Below are 18505 nucleotides of genomic sequence, written 5' to 3' on the forward strand. Positions count from 1 at the left end.
TATTTTACAACAGTGCAGCACATTATGAACAGTAAATGTATTCCTGTGATTTTCAGCATCATTACTCCAGTCTTCAGTGTCACATGATCCTCCAGAAATCATTCTAATATGCTGATTTATTATCAACGGTTTTGCTGCTTAATGTTTTTTTTTTTAAATAATAACCTGTAAGACTTTTTTTCATGATTCTGTGATAAATAAAAAGTTACAAAATAACAGCATTTATTTAAAATAGAAATCTTTAGTTACAATATAGGCTACACCACTGTTAAAAAGTGTGGGGTCAGTAATGGTAATAATAAATTGTGGTAATAATTATAAAAAAAATATTATTAGAAAAAAATATTTGGAATAAATTATGTTATTTTTAACTTTAATCGAGTTTACAGCACTAATATATAGGATATTAGGGCAAAAGTCCACCCTTTTTATGTATTTTGAATTAATAGAAAATGTGTGTAAGTGAGACATTTTATTCATTATGAATTATTGGGTTGTGCCTTTATTCGAGTGGGATGTGCCATTACTTGTCTTTAAAGTCCACAATGTTTCATTTAACAATTACAAATTAAAGGGGGGTTGAGTAATAATGCAATTGAAATTTACGAATGAACCAATATATTGGTCGATTGTAGGCTATAGAATAATTGTAATATACAATTAATATAATATACAAATAATCTTTTTTAATAGATAGGCTACAATTAGAATAACTGCAATTGAACCTAAGCAAGTTTCTAGTAGATTTTTTTTCATTTCTTATGTTTGACTTGGGATGATGAAGTGCAGCAGTGAGTCCACACACACACACACACACACACACACACACACAGTGGCCCTGGTGAACATCCGGGTTTCCCGCTGGCACCGCTGCTGTGGCTCTCAGGAGCCATTTTGGACGCTGTTCAGCTTTTCGCATGTCAGTCCCTCCTGCCCCCTCCAACTGCCCCGGCAGAGGGGGAGAAACACACGAGCTCGTGCACACAAGGGGGCTTCGCTTCTACTCTAGCGTCCGCCAAACTCACGCTCCACCACGAGCTCCTCCATGCTGGCCCGGGCAGGATGAACTGCTGGATGATTGTGGCATCAGGGACTTTATTTCCGATCAGCTCGCTTCCGAGGGATACATTGTGTTGTTGTGAATGAGAGCTCGTGTTGTTATTGTAGCGTTGAAGAAACGCGCGCAGGCCCGCGGCTCCTTCGCGTTCATGCGTTTTATTTCATTCTTAAATGCTTTCACGACATAAAGGACAACATTTAGCGCCAGGATCCTCGAAGGAAGGAATATGTTTGTTCCATGGCTGACTTTTGCACTCATCTGGTGCACAGGTAAGGCGTTCGTTTACAGAGATTTGGTTCATCTTCAATTAAAACGATAGTAGCCTATCTGGTTGGCTTTGTTACTAAACCTAGTTAGCTGCCTATCTAGACCGTGTTCTAGTTCGCACGTGAAGCCCAATAATGCTACCTAGGTAGGCAGGGAACTCGGTTTTGAAACACGGCCAGTGTTACCAAACCATTCCAGCGAGTGTTTGGGTTCAATGTAACATTCATTTGTTGTTCACTCACGTGGGTACTTTGATATATTTCTTTAGTTGTGGTTCTTCAAGTAGCTCGACCTGGCTTTTTTAAAAGTTTCTTCTCGTAAAAGAGATTTCTGCTTGTTTAAAGGCTCAATGGACACAAAGTAAAAAACAGCTGGTGGCGTGTTGAAACAATCACTCTCACAAAACATTTAGCAGATTCACCTCATGTTTTCATGTAACATTTGGTTTCCCAACTTGTTTGTTTTCAGTGCAGGTTTATAAGACAATTTAAGTCTAAAATAATAAACATCTCTCATTGCTTGGCTGGGATTGTTGCTTTTCTACATTGTGTTCAGTCCTTTATAATATATATGTGGACAAACACACTATTTGTATTGTATTTAAAGCAATTTTTATTTTATTTTTATTCATTATTATTATTATTAGTCATGAGCTGCCAAGTGTTTGTTCAAAACTGCAATGCACTTTAACAGAAATTAAATTAGTTAAATCTTAAAAATTCTAACAATAAAATTAAAGCACCAGGTTCAGTGCCAGTGCTGCCAAATAAAAAAGAAGGAACTAAGTTATTTTTAAATGTTAAATTGTGTTAAAAGAATAAAGGCACATAAAAACTTGTTTAATGGTTATAGGTTGAGCATTGGGTTTAATAGTGTCGAAAATACAGAAAACAAATACAAATGTTATTAATAATAATGAATCTTTCATTCAATTGTTAAAAAAGACAAGCCAAATAAAGAGTTAATAATAATAACAGGCTGAGGTGTAGTGACATAAAAAACAAACACACAAATAAAAGTTAAGTTATATATCAATTTAAGCATATGAATCTAATCACAAGTGGCTATATATATATATATATATATATATATATATATCCTATATCCTATATATATATAGCCAATCTATACATATATATATATATAGTGCCACTTTTGGCTATTTAATGTAGCCACTTTTGATTTCCCTTTTATTCCAGTCTGTTTGTTTGACCAGCAGACAAAGCGTTCTGCTTTGTCCAGTTATTGATGCGGATGTATTGATTTTGATCATTGTTTTAAGGAACAGTGAGGATATCTTATCCTTAAAGCTGATTTGTAGGAGTCCCTTACAGGTCGCTGTGAGGAAGAAACCCCCTCAAAACAAAAGAGTCTTTGATACACCCCTCTAGATCAGCATGTTGTGTGTGTGTGTGTGTCAGCTGTGGGGTGGTGACAGGGTGAAGAAAGGTAAAAATCTGGGCGCTTCGGCGTGAAAGCGCACCACAGGGGATCTTAGAAATACACTTACTCTGCGTGTGTGTGTGTGTGAATGAGGAAAGTGGAGTGCTGTGGGTTTTAAGTATAGGGGGCTGCTGATGTAATTCACTCTTATCATGTGACACCCAGTATAGTGACAAAGAAGCTATATATTGAACATGTGCCAATCTATCGGCAGGAATTATCCATTAAAAGCTTGATGAACATCAATATATAACATAAACCCTGGTGGTGCTAAAGCTTTTGTAGCTGTATTTCTGTTGATCCTGGGTGCTTTAGTGAGTAGGTGGGGTCACATTTGCAGGGGGGATGGGTGGCCGGCAGCTATACGTCGAATTTAAAGGGGCAGGCTTTGTTTTTATTTTATTTTTTAAAGCATGCAATGAGCATAAACCTCCTCGTCGGTGTCGCCCATCCAACATTATGTCATAATCTGTATTTCCCCCCCATTTAAATCTGACCCTAGGAGGTCTTTCTCCTCGCCTGTTGTGTGGATCTTATGTTATGTAAACATCTCACAATCCATGACCCAGTTCTTTGTGCAAATGTGTGCGGTGATGCTCGCCGTCGGTTATATGAAGAAGTGCCTTCTGACAGCTGATCCGACATCTGGATTTGATTCGGTGGTTTTCTTAAAGACCACAGAAACTCAATTCACGAGTCTTAAATCATCAACCCCTGAAGCATGTGGTTTGTGGCTGTGTGTTTTGGTACTGAGGTTTGATGGCTAGTTGAACACACACTGGGGTTTCTGATGAAGGGTTTTTAAGTGTTCAAATGTCTCATTAGGTTTTGATTGACAGGTAAATGTTGCTTATCTATTGAACTATACTTTGCAACTATGAAACCAATATTTTATATAGTATATTATAGTTGTTCAGTTATTTGTTGACTAATACCTGGATTGATGCAGCCACACTTCTAATGCATTATGCATACCAAAATATATATATTTTTTAAAGATACCAAAAGCAAAACAAATTTTTGTTGCAAATCATTTGGAATGCATCATTTGTTTGCATACACTATGGTTTTATATTTTATTTTCTAATACACTAGTTTATTGTAACTACTGTGCAATGCATTAAAAAGCGTACAAAAGTGAATCCCAGTGAGCTTCAGAAGACATTTTAAAATATATTTTTCTTAGAGCGCTGCATTGATTATTTGATTTTTAGCTCAACCCTGAAAGTTAGCATCACCCTTTTTCACTCAACAAAACCCCAATAAGATTTTGTCATTGATTTTTAGATTATTGCAGAAAAAAAGCTCGGTGACCAACAAAAGTTTATACTAGTTATTCCATGTAATGTCCATGTTGAGATTCTTTGCTGAGATGTCCATGCTGATTAACTTTTTTTGAATTTTGAAGCCTAAATACAATCGCTAGGAGTAAAAAGTTAAATGTAGGCTGTAAAGGAATTACACAAGTCACATGACTTCAGAATCACCACCAATAAGCTTCCAACTCTTTCAATCTTTATTTAAAGAAACCCCTCCCAAAAAAACTTGATTTTCTCTGAAAGTTTGAGTTAGTTTGCAAGAGCGCGATTTATAAAAACAACAAGGCTATGAAAGTGAGTGAGTAGAAGAGTTTACCTATTAGGCTGATGACGTAACATCCCTAAAAAACAATATAATCTCATTTAGACACTTGTTAGCAACCGTCTATCACAAGACAAGAGTTACAAGGGGATATTACTGATGTATTTTACGTCATAGAATAAAATGTGAAAATATCTTAAAGCATGTGTTCACCACAGACCTTATTTCCGGCATTTAACCAAAAACTCATTGGCTGTGTCCAAAATCGCCCCCTATACTCTTAAATACAACACTATTTGAGGGGACAGCCATTTGTAGTGGTGTCCGAAACCATAGTGGACATTATCAACACTCATTCAATCCCACAATGCACCGTGAAAACGAGTGTACAACCACTGCACACTCAACGGCTAGAGAATACCCATAATGCACCGTGAGAGTCGCGAGCCAAATGAATTCCCGCTCGGCTCATGAAGATGCCGCCCCCAGCTGAATCATCCATCCATTTTCCAAACACAGCCATTGACTTCAGGACGATGGAATCGGAAGTGCAAATGATTTCTGGCCTAGAAAAAAATGTTCCCTGGCAAATGTATTAAATATTGAGAAATAATTGCATGTATTAATATCTCTGTGTCTGTCTTTCTCTATCAGGAGCCAGTCATGCGGAGGTGGCGACCAGAGAGTGTGTCTACTACAATGATAACTGGCGGACAGAGAAAACCAATCAGAGTGGCTTTGAGAGGTGTGAGGGGGAGAAGGACAAGAGACTGCACTGTTACGCCTCCTGGTTGAACTCCACCGGGACCATCCGCCTGGTCAAAAAAGGCTGCTGGCTCGACGACTTCAACTGTTACGACAGGTCTCATAAAACCACCTTTATATAATGGCACTGTTTTTTTTTTGTTTTGTTTTTTTCCATTGATATGATCCAGGAGTTGCTGCCAAACAAATGTTTTCTAGTTTTAAAATCCAAAGTGACTTTACGTATCACATGCCTTCGTTGGCTATATTGGATAGAAGCTATTTAAACATACACTATACACTATAGTTCAAAAGTTAGGTAATATTACTAATACTTTTAGGTAAAAGGTAATATTTTTTTTAATGTTTTTGAAAGAAGTCTCTTATGCTCACCAAGGCTGCATTTATTTAGTAAATAATACAGTAAAAACATTAATATTGTAAAATATTATAAATATAACTTTCTATTCTAGAACTGAATATATTTTTAAATGTCATTTATTCCTGAGATACAACGCTGAATTTTCAGCATCATTACTCCAGTCTTCAGTGTCACATGATCCTTCAGAAATCACTCTAATATGCTGATTTGCTGCTCAAGAAACACTTTTATTATCTATTATTATGGATTATTATCCATTTTGTGCTGCTGATTTATATTTCTGTGGAAACCGTAATGCATATTTTTTTCAAAATTCTTTTAATGGATCATTTGAAAAAACAGCATTCATTTGCATCCTTTGCAATAAAGTTGTATGCATCCTTGCTGAATTAAGTGAACGTGCGCAGATGTAGGTGACATTAGAAAGTGATCAATGAGGACTGGAGATGTGAAACAATGTTTTTTTGCACATGTGCTTGCTGGTTTTCTTGCAGACATCAAAGGCTCTGTTTACAGCTTTTATTAAGATGCGTTTTGGTCGATCGGATCACAAGTTGACGAGGGAGACACATTCCCGTTTACACCTGGTGTTTTAATCCGTCTCTTTTGTCCACTTTCAATCACTTCTGTCCTGATTTCTTCGAGGAGAGGGTCTATGGACGGGTAAATGTGTTTTTCAGATCTTTTGATCTAGTGGACAAAATAAGCTCACGCAATTTACACATGAACGCGCCTGAAGATGACAGAAAAACGCACGGAGAGCATCAGTTTTAGTTTCTGCTCTGACAGCCGCAAGACCAGCCGAACGCTGTGAGTGTATGTTAGAAATCAGGAATGATGAGAGAACATTGTGCTTGGTACATTTCTGTTTTCAAACCACACCAGTAGGCAGTCTTTTGCGGCTGTTCAAACACATTCAACCACATGAGCGTTTACACTACGAAAGCAATCCGGTCGAATGTGTTTTCAACTACCTCTGGAAGTGGACAAACTCAACACGTTTTAGACCCCGTTCACACCTGTGTTTAGTGTCGTCCACTTGTAATCCAAAATGCATCTTACTCTAAATGTAGTAACTTTGGCCCTGTGTTTACACCTGGTATTGGTTCTATAATTTAGCAATGCTTTTCCACCACATAGCAGTCTTAAATTAAACCAAAAAAAATAATAATCTGTGCAATGTTACAGCAACAACTCATTTTCAATTCATCCCTTTCACTGTTTCTCTGTGCGAGCAGACAGGAGTGTGTGGCCACAGAAGAGAGTCCGCAGGTGTTTTTCTGCTGCTGTGAGGGAAACTATTGCAACGAGAAGTTCACACACCTGCCAGAAGCCATCGCCCCTGCAGGTAAAGCCCTTCATATGTCTCCTTCAGGCTCCTCTGGCCAACAGTATCTGTGGATGCTACTTTTATTGCTATATTAGACTACAAATAGTCATGATTGTCAATGTTTTGTGTAGAAAACGACCTGTTTTTACCATGCTTAAAGGGTTAGTTCACCCAAAAATGAAAATAATGTCATTAATGACTCACCCTCATGTCGTTCTAAGCCCGTAAGACCTCCGTTCATCTTCGGAACACAGTTTAAGATATTTTAGATTTAGTCCGAGAGCTTTCTGTCCCTCCATTGAAGCTGTATACAGTATACTGGCCATGTCCATAAAGTTAATAAAAAGATCATCAAAGTAGTCCATGTGACATCAGTGGGTTATTTAGAATTTTTTGAAGCATCGAAAATACTTTTTGGTCCAAAAATAACACAAAATAAGACTTTATTCCGCATTGTATTCTCTCCCGGGTTTGTTGTCAATCCTTCACAGTTACGCTGATGGCGTAAGACGCTGATGACGTGTATTTCTGGTGCGCCCGAGCTTCGTTTACAGTCTGAGGGAAACGCACGCTGTAAAAGTGTCTCATCCGCGACATGCACATTTACGCACCATTAAAAAAATGATATCCACGCAAACAATGTAGAATAGCTTGAATATAGCGTGCGTCTCCCTCAGACTGTAAACGAAGCTCGGGCGCACCAGATAACACGTCATCAGCGTCTTCCGTCAGCAGCGTCACTGCGGAGTCCTGAACGCAGATTCACAACAGACCCGGGAGAGAATACAATGCGGAATAAAGTCTTATTTTGTTTTATTTTTGGACCAAAAAGTATTTTCGATGCTTCAAAAAATTCTAACTAACCCACTGATGTCACATGGACTACTTTGATGATCTTTTTATTACCTTTATGGACATGGCCAGTATACTGTAGTTTCAATGGAGGGACAGAATGCTCTCGGACTAAATCTAAAATATCTTAAACTGTGTTCCGAAGATGAACGGAGGTCTCACGGGCTTGGAACGACATGAGGGTGAGTCATTAATGACGTTATTTTCATTTTTGGGTGAACTAACCCTTTAAAGAGGGTTAGTTCACACAAAAATGAAAACTCTGTCATTAATTACTCGCCCTCATGTCGTAAGACTTCCGTTCTTCTTCATAACACAAATGAAGATCTTTTTAATAAAATCTATGCGATTTCTGTCCCTCCATTGAAAGTCTATTCACCCAAAACTCTCGAAACCGGTCATAAAGAGATCATAAAATAAATCCATATGAATTCAGCGGTTTAATCCAAGTCTTCTGAAGAGATACAATCGCTTTATATGATGAACAGATTTAATTTAGGCTTTTATTCACATATAAACATTGATCAGCGAACATAAACAGAAACTCAAGTGTACTTGCTTGACTCACGAGAACAAAACTCATTTGTTCCTCCTTCCGTGACCATCACGGAATATGAATGGATTAATATTAATATAAAGTTGATGTGCGGCCATAGCTGTGCAATTTTATAATGGTTTCAAACTTTTTTTTAAATATAATTTGCATTTTATTTTACACCCGAATACATTCCTCGTCTGCTATTGCTGTTGAGCTGATATTATGTTGTGTGTTTTCTTCTAGTAAAAATCCAGCCTCCAGACCCGGGTCCATCTCTCCTGGGCGTGCTGGTTTATTCCCTTCTTCCTCTGGCCATTCTCTCTCTGGTCCTGGTGCTCGCCTGCTGGACGTACCACCAGCGGAAACCACCCTACAGACACGTCGACATCGGCCAGGTCTGAACAGTCATGTGTGTCTTAGTGCGTTTTCAGACCTGTGACTTAATTTGTTACAATGTTGCATTTTCTTCTTGGTTCGATGTGCACCAAAATGTGTTTATGCAAGTCACATGCGAGTACAACTGTCCTTTTATTGGTCAGAGTTCGCTCTGTGTCATCCATCAAAATAGCTTGACAAGTTTGCTCCACAGGCATATTGTGGGTTTATTTGTTGCTGTCGTGGCACATACAGACACTATACGAACGTAGCCGTCATTCCCACTCTAACTGATAAATGATACATAATGCAGTTAGAGCGGGAATCAAGGCTACGTTGGGACAGTGTTCTTGCAATACACAGAGAAGAGCAATTACACAACATTTTAAGATGAAGTCTTATCCCGTTATGAATTCTGATACCGCTTGGTTCATTGGTCCGTTGGGTTGGGTCGGATTGCTTTCTCACCTGAACAGAACCGCTCTATGGTTTGTTTTTAATCGGGCAGAGACCACGTGACCTCACCTCGTTCAGGCGATCTCGGATTGATTGTTTTGGTGCGGATCCGAGCATGACTGCCGGTTCATATATGCCTAAACAAATCCAACTAAAGCAGAGACAAATGCTCCAAACGAACCAGATTTGAAAATGCCCTTGAATTAAAAATGTGCTTAAGATTTGTGTAGCTCCATACACTACCTTTTTTTTTTTTTTTTTAAAGAACAGGTTTTATTCAGCAATGATGCATTCATTTGATCAAAAGTGACAGTTATAATGTTACAAAAGATTTATACTGGTATTTCAAATAAATTCTGTTAATTTGAACTTTCTATTCACCAAAGGATCCGCAAAGAATTGTATTACGGTTTCCACAAAAAATATGAAACGGCACAGCTGTTCTTAACATTGATAATAATGAGAAATGTTTCTGGAGCAGCAAATCAGCATATCAGAATGATTTCTGAAGGATCATGTGACCCTGAAGACTGGAGTAATGATGCTGAAAAATCACATGAATAAGTTACTATTGATAATATATTAAAATAGAAAATGGTTATTTTAAGTTGGAATATTTCACAATAATACTGTTATACTCTATTTTTGATCAAATAAACATAGTGAGCTTTTTTTCTTTCTTTTTGAGACTTCTTTCAAAATGTTTGTCACACTAAATGTATTTTCTTTGATTATACAGCTGCACTTATATCTGCTTTTAAATGAGTATTAATTTTGATTGTCTTGATCAGGATGCTGGTCTTCCTCCACCGTCTCCTCTGGTTGGACTGAAGCCTCTGCAGTTGCTGGAGTTGAAGGCTAGGGGGCGCTTTGGCTGTGTGTGGAAAGCCCAGTTACTGAGCGAATATGTGGCGGTGAAAATATTTCCCATCCAGGTACATATTCCACTCATGCACCTTTAAAAGCGGTCGGTGTGTCAGTTTGTGTGTGTGTCAGTGTGTGTGTGTCAGTGTGTGTGTGTCAGTGTGTGTGTGTCAGTGTGTGTGTGTCAGTGTGTGTGTGTCAGTGTGTGTGTGTCAGTGTGTGTGTGTGTGTGTCAGTGTGTGTGTGTGTGTCAGTGTGTGTCAGTGTGTGTGTGTCAGTGTGTGTGTGTGTGTCAGTGTGTGTGTGTGTGTCAGTGTGTGTGTGTGTGTCAGTGTGTGTGTGTGTCAGTGTGTGTGTGTGTCAGTGTGTCAGTGTGTGTGTCAGTGTGTCAGTGTGTGTGTCAGTGTGTGTGTCAGTGTGTGTGTCAGTGTGTGTGTCAGTGTGTGTGTCAGTGTGTGTGTCAGTGTGTGTGTCAGTGTGTGTGTGTGTCAAAATCAATGCTTGATTCTGAAACTGTGTATATTAACAGGATAAGCAGTCATGGCAGAACGAGAGAGACATTTACCTCACAGAGGGTTTTAAACATGAGAATATTCTACTCTACATCTCAGCAGAAAAACGAGGCACCAACCTTCAGATGGAGTTGTGGCTGGTCACAGAATTCCACGAAAGGGTCAGTGTGTGTTTCATTTTTCTTCAAATGTCCCATAACACACAACCTCATTGTGGGGTGAAATGGACCAAATGATGTTTTAAAGATGCACCAAATCAAAACTGTTGTATCTAAAGATATGCATAGAAGCAATCATAATGTCATAACAATGTCTAAATCTTTATTCATTGCAGGGCTCGCTAACAGATTACCTGAAGGGGAACCCGGTGAGCTGGCCTCAGTTGTGCCATATTTCCGCAAGTATGTCCCGTGGCCTGGCGTACCTTCATGAAGACCTTCCTTACCGTGCAGAGGGACCTAAACCAGCCATTGCACACAGGTACACAAACCTGATCTTGCAGCATTTGATGTGTACTTTTAAAGGAGTTTTAAATATTATGCTCTTGCTGTTACTGTAGGCATTGGGTGATTTGATGTTTGTTTTGCAGAGATTTCAAGAGTAAGAATGTCCTGCTCAAGATGGATTTAAGTGCAGTGATTGCAGACTTTGGGTTAGCGGTCCGCTTTGAGCCTGGAAAACCGCCTGGAGATACACACGGTCAGGTGAGGATCTGAGTGCAAACAGATGAAGCCATGCCTTTGACTACATTTCACTTCATATATCCATATCAAATATCTGAAGTCAAATTGAAGTAAAAAAAACAAAACAAAAACACTGCAGCGATATACACAACCAGTTTGGGGTCGGTAAGATTTTCTTTTTTCCTTACCAAGGCTGCATTTATTTGTAAAAAAAAAAAAAAAAAAAATATAGTGAAATATTATTACAATATAAAAGAACTGTTTTGTATTTGAATATGTTTTAAAATGTAATTTATTCCTGTGATCAAAGCTGAATTTTCAGCATCTTTACTCCAGTCTTCAGTGTCACATGATCCTTCAGAAATCATTCTAATATGCTGATTTGCTGCTCAAGAAAAAATTTCTTATTATCAATATAAAAAATAGTTGTGCTGCTTCATATTTTTGTAGAAACTGTGATGCATTTTTTTCAGCATTCTTTAATGAATAGAAAGTTCCAGAGCAGCATTAATTTAAAATAGAATTTCAATTTGAATTTTGAAATTTGAACTTTATCATTGTCTTAACTGTGAATTCTGATTTGTTTAATGGTTACTGAATAAGTTATTTCTTAAAAAACAACAAAAAAAACAATGACCCCAAACTTTTAAAAGGTTTGTGTAAAATTGTATATCAATTTTCATTGTTGGTGTTCAGGTGCATCAATTCAGAAAAAATAAAAACAAAATCTGCTCACCTAGTTGAAAACTATAAATGCAAATTCAAAGAAACACTAGTCTAATCCATCTTATACTTGACATTTTCCATTGTGTTCTGAAAATATTACTCCTCTTATGTTAAAGTGCTTGTGATGTTTCTCTTCGTCTTGTAATAAAAGCATCTGCTAAATAAATAAATGTAAGAAACAAGATCAAATAAATTTTACAGAAGGCTTATATGAAAAAGCTTAGTAAAAAGAAAAGGCAACACATCTTTATTACTTCAAATAAATAATGTTTAAAAAATCTGGAGCAATATATATATATATATTATTTAAATAAGATTACATCATTTTTAATTTAGCCACTTATAAGTACAAATTTGAATCATGATGTTGCCAAGTTGTCCCCAAACTCCACTTGAACGAAGTGAACCTGTCTAACATGTGTTTGTGTTTCCTGTACCCGTCACAGGTGGGAACGCGCCGTTACATGGCTCCAGAGGTGCTGGAGGGAGCCATTAATTTCCAAAGGGACGCCTTCCTAAGGATCGACATGTACGCTCTAGGACTGGTGCTCTGGGAACTGGTGTCTCGCTGCACCGCCTCTGATGGTGAGTCCACACACACACACACACACACACATCAGGATCTCCGGCTCTGTGTTTCCAGTCAATGAGTTGCTTCTGGAATTTATGCATGTTTATATTAATTTAATTACTATGGAGAATACTAAATCATAATACATGTATAATATATATATATATATATATATATATATATATATATATATATATAGCCTAATCAGCGCTCAAGCTCACACATAAAGCTTGCCGCAAAGCACCAACAAAATTATGATTATGAATGTGTCAAGAGAAAAATAGCAAGGAGATATTTGTATTATTTAATTGTTTTTTTAAGTCTGTGTCGACTGCCATTTCCGCTGTATAGTGAAATGCACCTTTCATACGGGTTACATAATCAGAGAGTATTATTTTAGTTGAATTGGTTAGTTTAAAAGTAGACATTTCAAGCTTTCTGAAGTTATATTTCTCATGTCTGTGAAGCTAGTATCCTGAGTTTAGGTTCATTTTTGGGACGCGCACCAGTTCACGGAGACCGAGGCGACACAAAGCGCATTCTGTTTGCTTTCTTTATTTCACAAAGGCACATTGTTTTCTCGTTATTGTGAGTTACACAAATAAAAGTAGACCCTCTACAGTTTCGAATGATGTATTACTCTTTTATAACCAAAAATTACACAGTATTTTAAAGGGGTCATCGGATGCCCATTTTCCACAAGTTGGTATTCTTTAGGGTCTTCATGTAAAGTTTTGTAACATACTTTGGTTAAAATTCCCCAATGGTTGTATAAAACAAAACCCTTTTCACCTCATCAAAAGCAGCTCTGTTTACAGCGACACGTTTCGGTGCATGTCTCTTTAAATGATAATGAGCAACTGCTCACCCCTCCTCCCTCCTCCATGGGGCGTGTCGACACAAGACATGTAAAGTGATACCTTGGCAGACCGTTTTCAAATGGCTGAGGGCGGAAATATGCTAATACGTGAAATATGCTAACACGGGAAATATGCTAACACGGGAAATATGCTAATACGGGAAATATGCTAATACGGGACAATTCGTCAGTGGTCATGGGCAGAGCATGTGCAATATGACATCATATTGCTCAGAAATTCCATACGGCTTGATTATGGAGTTTGTTTAGAAAAAAAAAGGAGTGAATGGATTTTTTTTTAACTGTATGGTGGTTGTCCACACACTGCAAAGACACATTTATATGCAAACACCATATAAAAGTAAATTTAGTTTCTGATGACCAGTTTAAGTTTACTTTATCTTACTTTAAGAATACTTTAGCTTCCACACTTTACACAAATGCTTGGATATGCGCCTAATAATAGCGCACATTTATCTAGGTTAATATTAGAGCGAGCTAGTTACTTTTTTTATTTATTACCGACTAGTCAAATTTTGGTCGTCTTGGCCTCTTCTCGTCGACTAACGTTTAGTCAACTTTTGGGGTAGCCCTGATATTGTGTGTGATGCCGCTAATGCTGTTGCTGTCTCACTCAGGTCCTGTAGGCGAGTACCAGCTGCCCTTTGAGGAGGAGGTGGGCCAGCACCCTTCACTGGAGGACCTTCAGGACGCGGTGGTCCACAAGAAGATACGGCCCGTCTTTAAAGACTGCTGGATTAAACATCCGGTGAGAAAACGCATTTGAATAGGAATTAGGGCTGCACTGTTCATCCAGTTCTTGATCTGCTTGTTTTCAGCGTCTGAGAGCGACTCGGTTCACAGTAAGAGTTTGGGGCTCTTGCAGCGTACCATCTTCACAAAATTTAAATGAGAAGCACTTATCAACAAACATTTCTTATTTTGTTTTTATTTAGTAATTATTTTTTATTTAGTAATAATAATAAAAACTGTATTATTTTGTAGCCATATTGATAAATGACCATTAGATTTTGGCCAAATTGTGCAGCCCAATAAACAAGCATTTCTTATTTTAGTTTTCTTTTAGTGATTTTTAATTTATTTAGTAGTAGTAATATTAATAATAATCATAATTATTATCTTGTAGCCATATTGATATACATTTACAAAAAAAATGATAAATTGTGCAGCCCAACAAACAAGCATTTCTTGTTTTGTTTAGTAATTTTTACATTATTTAGTAGTAAAAATATTATTAATAATTATCATTTTGTAATCATATTGAAATATTTACGAAATTTGACATTGTGCTGCTCAACAAACAAGAATTTCTGGGGGTTATTTTCATTTATGAATTGTTTACATTTTTATTTAGTATTAATAATAATAATTATTATTATTATTATTGTGTAGCCATAGTGATATATTCACAAAACAAGCATTTTGTTTTAATTTAGCCATTTTTATCTAGTAGTAGTAGTAGTAGTAGTAATATTATTACTATACATTTTATAGCCATATTGATATTTACAACACAGCAAACCTGGATTTTTTTTTTTTAATTGCAATTGAAATCAGAAAGCCTTAAAATCGAATCAAAATCCAATATTCTAAATAATCCGAGGTTTTATTTCGACGTCTTTCTCGCCCGTAGGGTTTGGGCCAGTTATGCGAGACCATCGAGGAGTGCTGGGACCACGACGCCGAGGCTCGACTCTCTGCGGGCTGCGTGGAGGAGCGCATCTCCACCGCCTCCAAGACACCCAACACCATCAACACGTCTACCTCCGAGTGCCTGGTCTCCATGGTGACATCTGACAGCGACACGGACCTTCCTCCCAAAGAGTCCAGCACCTGAACCTGAACCTGAACGCTGCAGAGCAATCAACCTCTCCAGTAATGTGAACTTTGCTGCTAATTTGATCTCTTGATCGTCATGTATTTAATTTTTTCGCATCGTTGGATCGGTTTCACCAGCACATTCATCTACTGTATCCTTCCTCTCGGAAGGCAGACACACAAAGAAAACCTCAAACGTGAGAAGACTGAACTCTCAGAGGGCATTCAGGGGATTGTTTCAGACTGCTGGGATATGAGCACACGTTACCTCATCAGTTTTAATGCCATTTTTATGTTGTTTTTTTGTCTTCACTCCATGAATACCTCCATCCGAACGCTCTACCCCGGTTTTATCGAGACTACGCGACGATCTGATGACTGTTACACTAAAGCAACCTTCCCAAGAGCACACACGGTCCTCTTTGTTCTCAGTGAATTTTAGCATAGTTTTATTGCTGTTTACCTGTACCCTTTCTGCCCTGAAATGTCTCGTGGGATGTTGTTTTCTTATTTGCGTTTGTGACGGCAGTGGTCCGGGACACTGGAAGCTGAAGGCAGCAGGACTGTTATGATTTGAGTTGCCTTTGGAGCATCGGGGTTGATTTTAATGTAGCATCCGCTTGTCGTTGACGCATTAAATTGAAGTATCTGAAGTATCAGAAGTGCCATCAGTAGAGCATGGCGTGTTTTAGCGTTCGTTGTTTCTGCGTGACAAGAGCTGCAGTTGAAATGTTTTTTTGCGCTGCGGCCGCACAAAGACCAGCGCTGCGTTACAGGTTTGATTTTAATCACAGCTAAATGTATCGGTGCATCAGGAAAGTGTGTGACGTTTCTCCACTACACTACTCAGGTAAACTCTGTGCACGTGATTGTGTGACCGCTCACTCTTACAGCAATAGTTCTCAGCAGTACGGTGAATCTCACTAAGAAAAACCTGGGTCATAAATCATCTGCAAATCAAAATGGAAAAAATATTGAATTATACAGTAAGGAAAATTTGTGCTCAAAGAGAGTAAAGCTTATTTTTAGGGCCAAGAGTGCCATTATTTTCAAAACCAAATTATCATTGACGTAATGCTGCTAAATTCAATTTAAAAAGGAATTTGGTGTGTAACAAAAACTACCTTAAAATATATTTAATTTGTAGAGCACAATTGTAAAATATATTTACAGATGTGCTTTACAAGTGTAAAAAAAATTCTTGCAACAGTAGTTTTTTTTTTTTTTGCACCTCAGAATGAGTGATTTTTAATTATTATTGCCAAAATGGGCTTAATTGTCATGTCACAATATAACAAAATTCATAATAGACCTAAAATATGATTAGTTTTCTTTAATTTAGCAGAAAATACAATTTGGGCTTTTGCAGCATACATTTTATAACCGTAAATAAGCAACAGTTTTGTCCTCCAAGTTATCATTACTGTAATGCAACAAAAAAAAAAACACACTGTCCCGCAGTATAGAAATAATTTAAAAAGATTTTTGTTCTATTGATGTGAAGCACAACAAAAATGACCTTAAATACATTTACAATCATATTTGTTTTAAATGTTTTTTTTCTCTCGAATCGTAGTAATTTTTTTTGCATTACTGTAATGAGAACAAAATGTGCTGAACTATTATGAAAATAATGTCAAAATATAAAAAACATAATGGTCCTAAAGTAGCTTTCATTTTCTTTATGGAACATTACATTTTGCAGAAAATAACTTTTTATCATTTATATTTTATTACAATTAAGCAACAATTTCTCCCCCAAATTATCATCATAATGCAAAAAAATAAAAGCACAGATTTTTATTATTTTTTTCACTGCTGTAATGAGAATAAAATGTCTTTAAAATAATGTCACAATATTACAAAATCATAATGGTCCTAAAGTAAACTATATTCACTTAATGCAACGTTTAGTTTGTTGATGTTTGAGGTGAAGCATGACCTGGACATTTCTTGATTCACGATCATCTCAGCAGTGGTGATTCTCAGAGCTGGCCTGTTTCACGCAATAACTTCAGCAGTGAAGAAGACTGAATGTCCGTAGTGCAGGAATCTGCTCGGTCAAACTGTTCAATCATCTCATGGACTCCCCGTGTTGTTCAGAAACGGGCAGCTTTTATCAAACCCATTCAGCGTAACACTAAAACATCACTGAATATCCACCTTCATACGCTCAGTGATTAGATATACCTCAGAAATTGTGAGTTTTTTTTATATACAGTATATATATATATATATATATAAAAAAAAAGTATTTTATTCTGTTTTGTGGTAGCAATATAATTTAATATACAGCTGCTTTTCTGTGATTTAAAGGAGATTTTTTTGTTTTTAATCAGTTATTTTTAACAGAAGGTGCTCTGAATTTGATCGCCAGGTGCTCGTGCATTTCACAATTTTTTTTTTTTTCACAAGCATCCGCAGGTGAAATGGCTTCTGTGGTTCAGAATAACTTTTCTCTGAGGACATGCAAACCTTTCACGGTTGTGTTTTTCGTTTGTTTGTTTGTGTGGTACATGAATCTTCTTCCTTCGTCTCCACCTTAACAATTGTATTAAGTTGGATTTGTCTATTATCAAATCAGGGATTTGAAATATAATTAAAGTATTGCAGTGCAAGTTGTGCAAATTTTAGTTTAAGCCAAACTTTGTATCCTATATCAGGTGTTGATGTGTGATGTATATAACGATATTAGATCCGCTAACTGATGTAGTTGAAGCATCTTTTACTCTTGTTATATTTCTCTACGTTTCACACAAACTGAAGAAGTGTTCATACATTAGGACTACCTGAGTACAGATTTCCCATGATCCTTTGCTGGCCTGATGTGGGCTGGTTCTCATTAAGGAGATGATGGATGTCTGTTGATGTGTTTTTTTTTTTTTTTACTGCTGCTAATGTAGTAAATGTGTTGTGTTGCCCTTGTTTGGGTCATTTCAGATTCTGCTGCCATGTTCAGTATTTTGTTGAATTAAACATTACCCATGTTTCTCACTTAAACGTCCTATTTGTCGTTTACTGTATAGGATGTAGAGACTTTTATTTATTTTTTTCTGTCTTTTTGATTTGTTGTCTCTTGTCTTTTTAATAGCCCTTAACTGACACATTTTTTTCTTTGAAAATGTTCAAAAAGAAAGGTAATTGTGACTTTATGGCTATTTTTCTGTCAGAATTGCGAGATGTAAACTTGAAATTGAATGTGATATTAGTACAGAAGATGTGACTTGATTCATCTATGTGAACGAGTCTGCCTATGGTTTTCACCTTCTAACCTGTAGTTTTTGTGCAATTATCAATTATACAATACATTTTTTTTTTAGATTGCATTCACTTACACACCTGGCTTAAAAATGACTTGTGACGCTTTGCTATGACTATATGCAGCAGCAGAGGGCAGTATGTGTTCTCATGATCTCTCAGCGC

General features: G+C 37.1%; 1 protein-coding gene across 1 annotated transcript; it reads left to right on the forward strand.

The window, feature by feature from the left end:
- The first annotated feature begins 783 nt into the window (after nucleotides 1–783).
- acvr2bb (activin A receptor type 2Bb) lies at nucleotides 784–16514 on the forward strand. The gene is made up of 11 exons (XM_079612788.1): nucleotides 784–1329; nucleotides 5006–5213; nucleotides 6716–6825; nucleotides 8441–8592; nucleotides 9820–9963; nucleotides 10422–10565; nucleotides 10739–10884; nucleotides 10994–11108; nucleotides 12260–12398; nucleotides 13882–14012; nucleotides 14898–16514. Exons 1-11 carry the CDS (start codon nucleotides 1287–1289, stop codon nucleotides 15099–15101), a joined length of 1536 nt encoding a protein of 511 aa, XP_079468914.1. The 5' UTR covers nucleotides 784–1286; the 3' UTR covers nucleotides 15102–16514.
- Nucleotides 16515–18505: the final 1991 nt, after the last annotated feature.

This window comes from Phoxinus phoxinus (genome assembly GCF_949152265.1).
Source record: "Phoxinus phoxinus genome assembly, chromosome: 5".
Classification (NCBI taxonomy): Eukaryota; Metazoa; Chordata; class Actinopteri; order Cypriniformes; family Leuciscidae; genus Phoxinus; species Phoxinus phoxinus.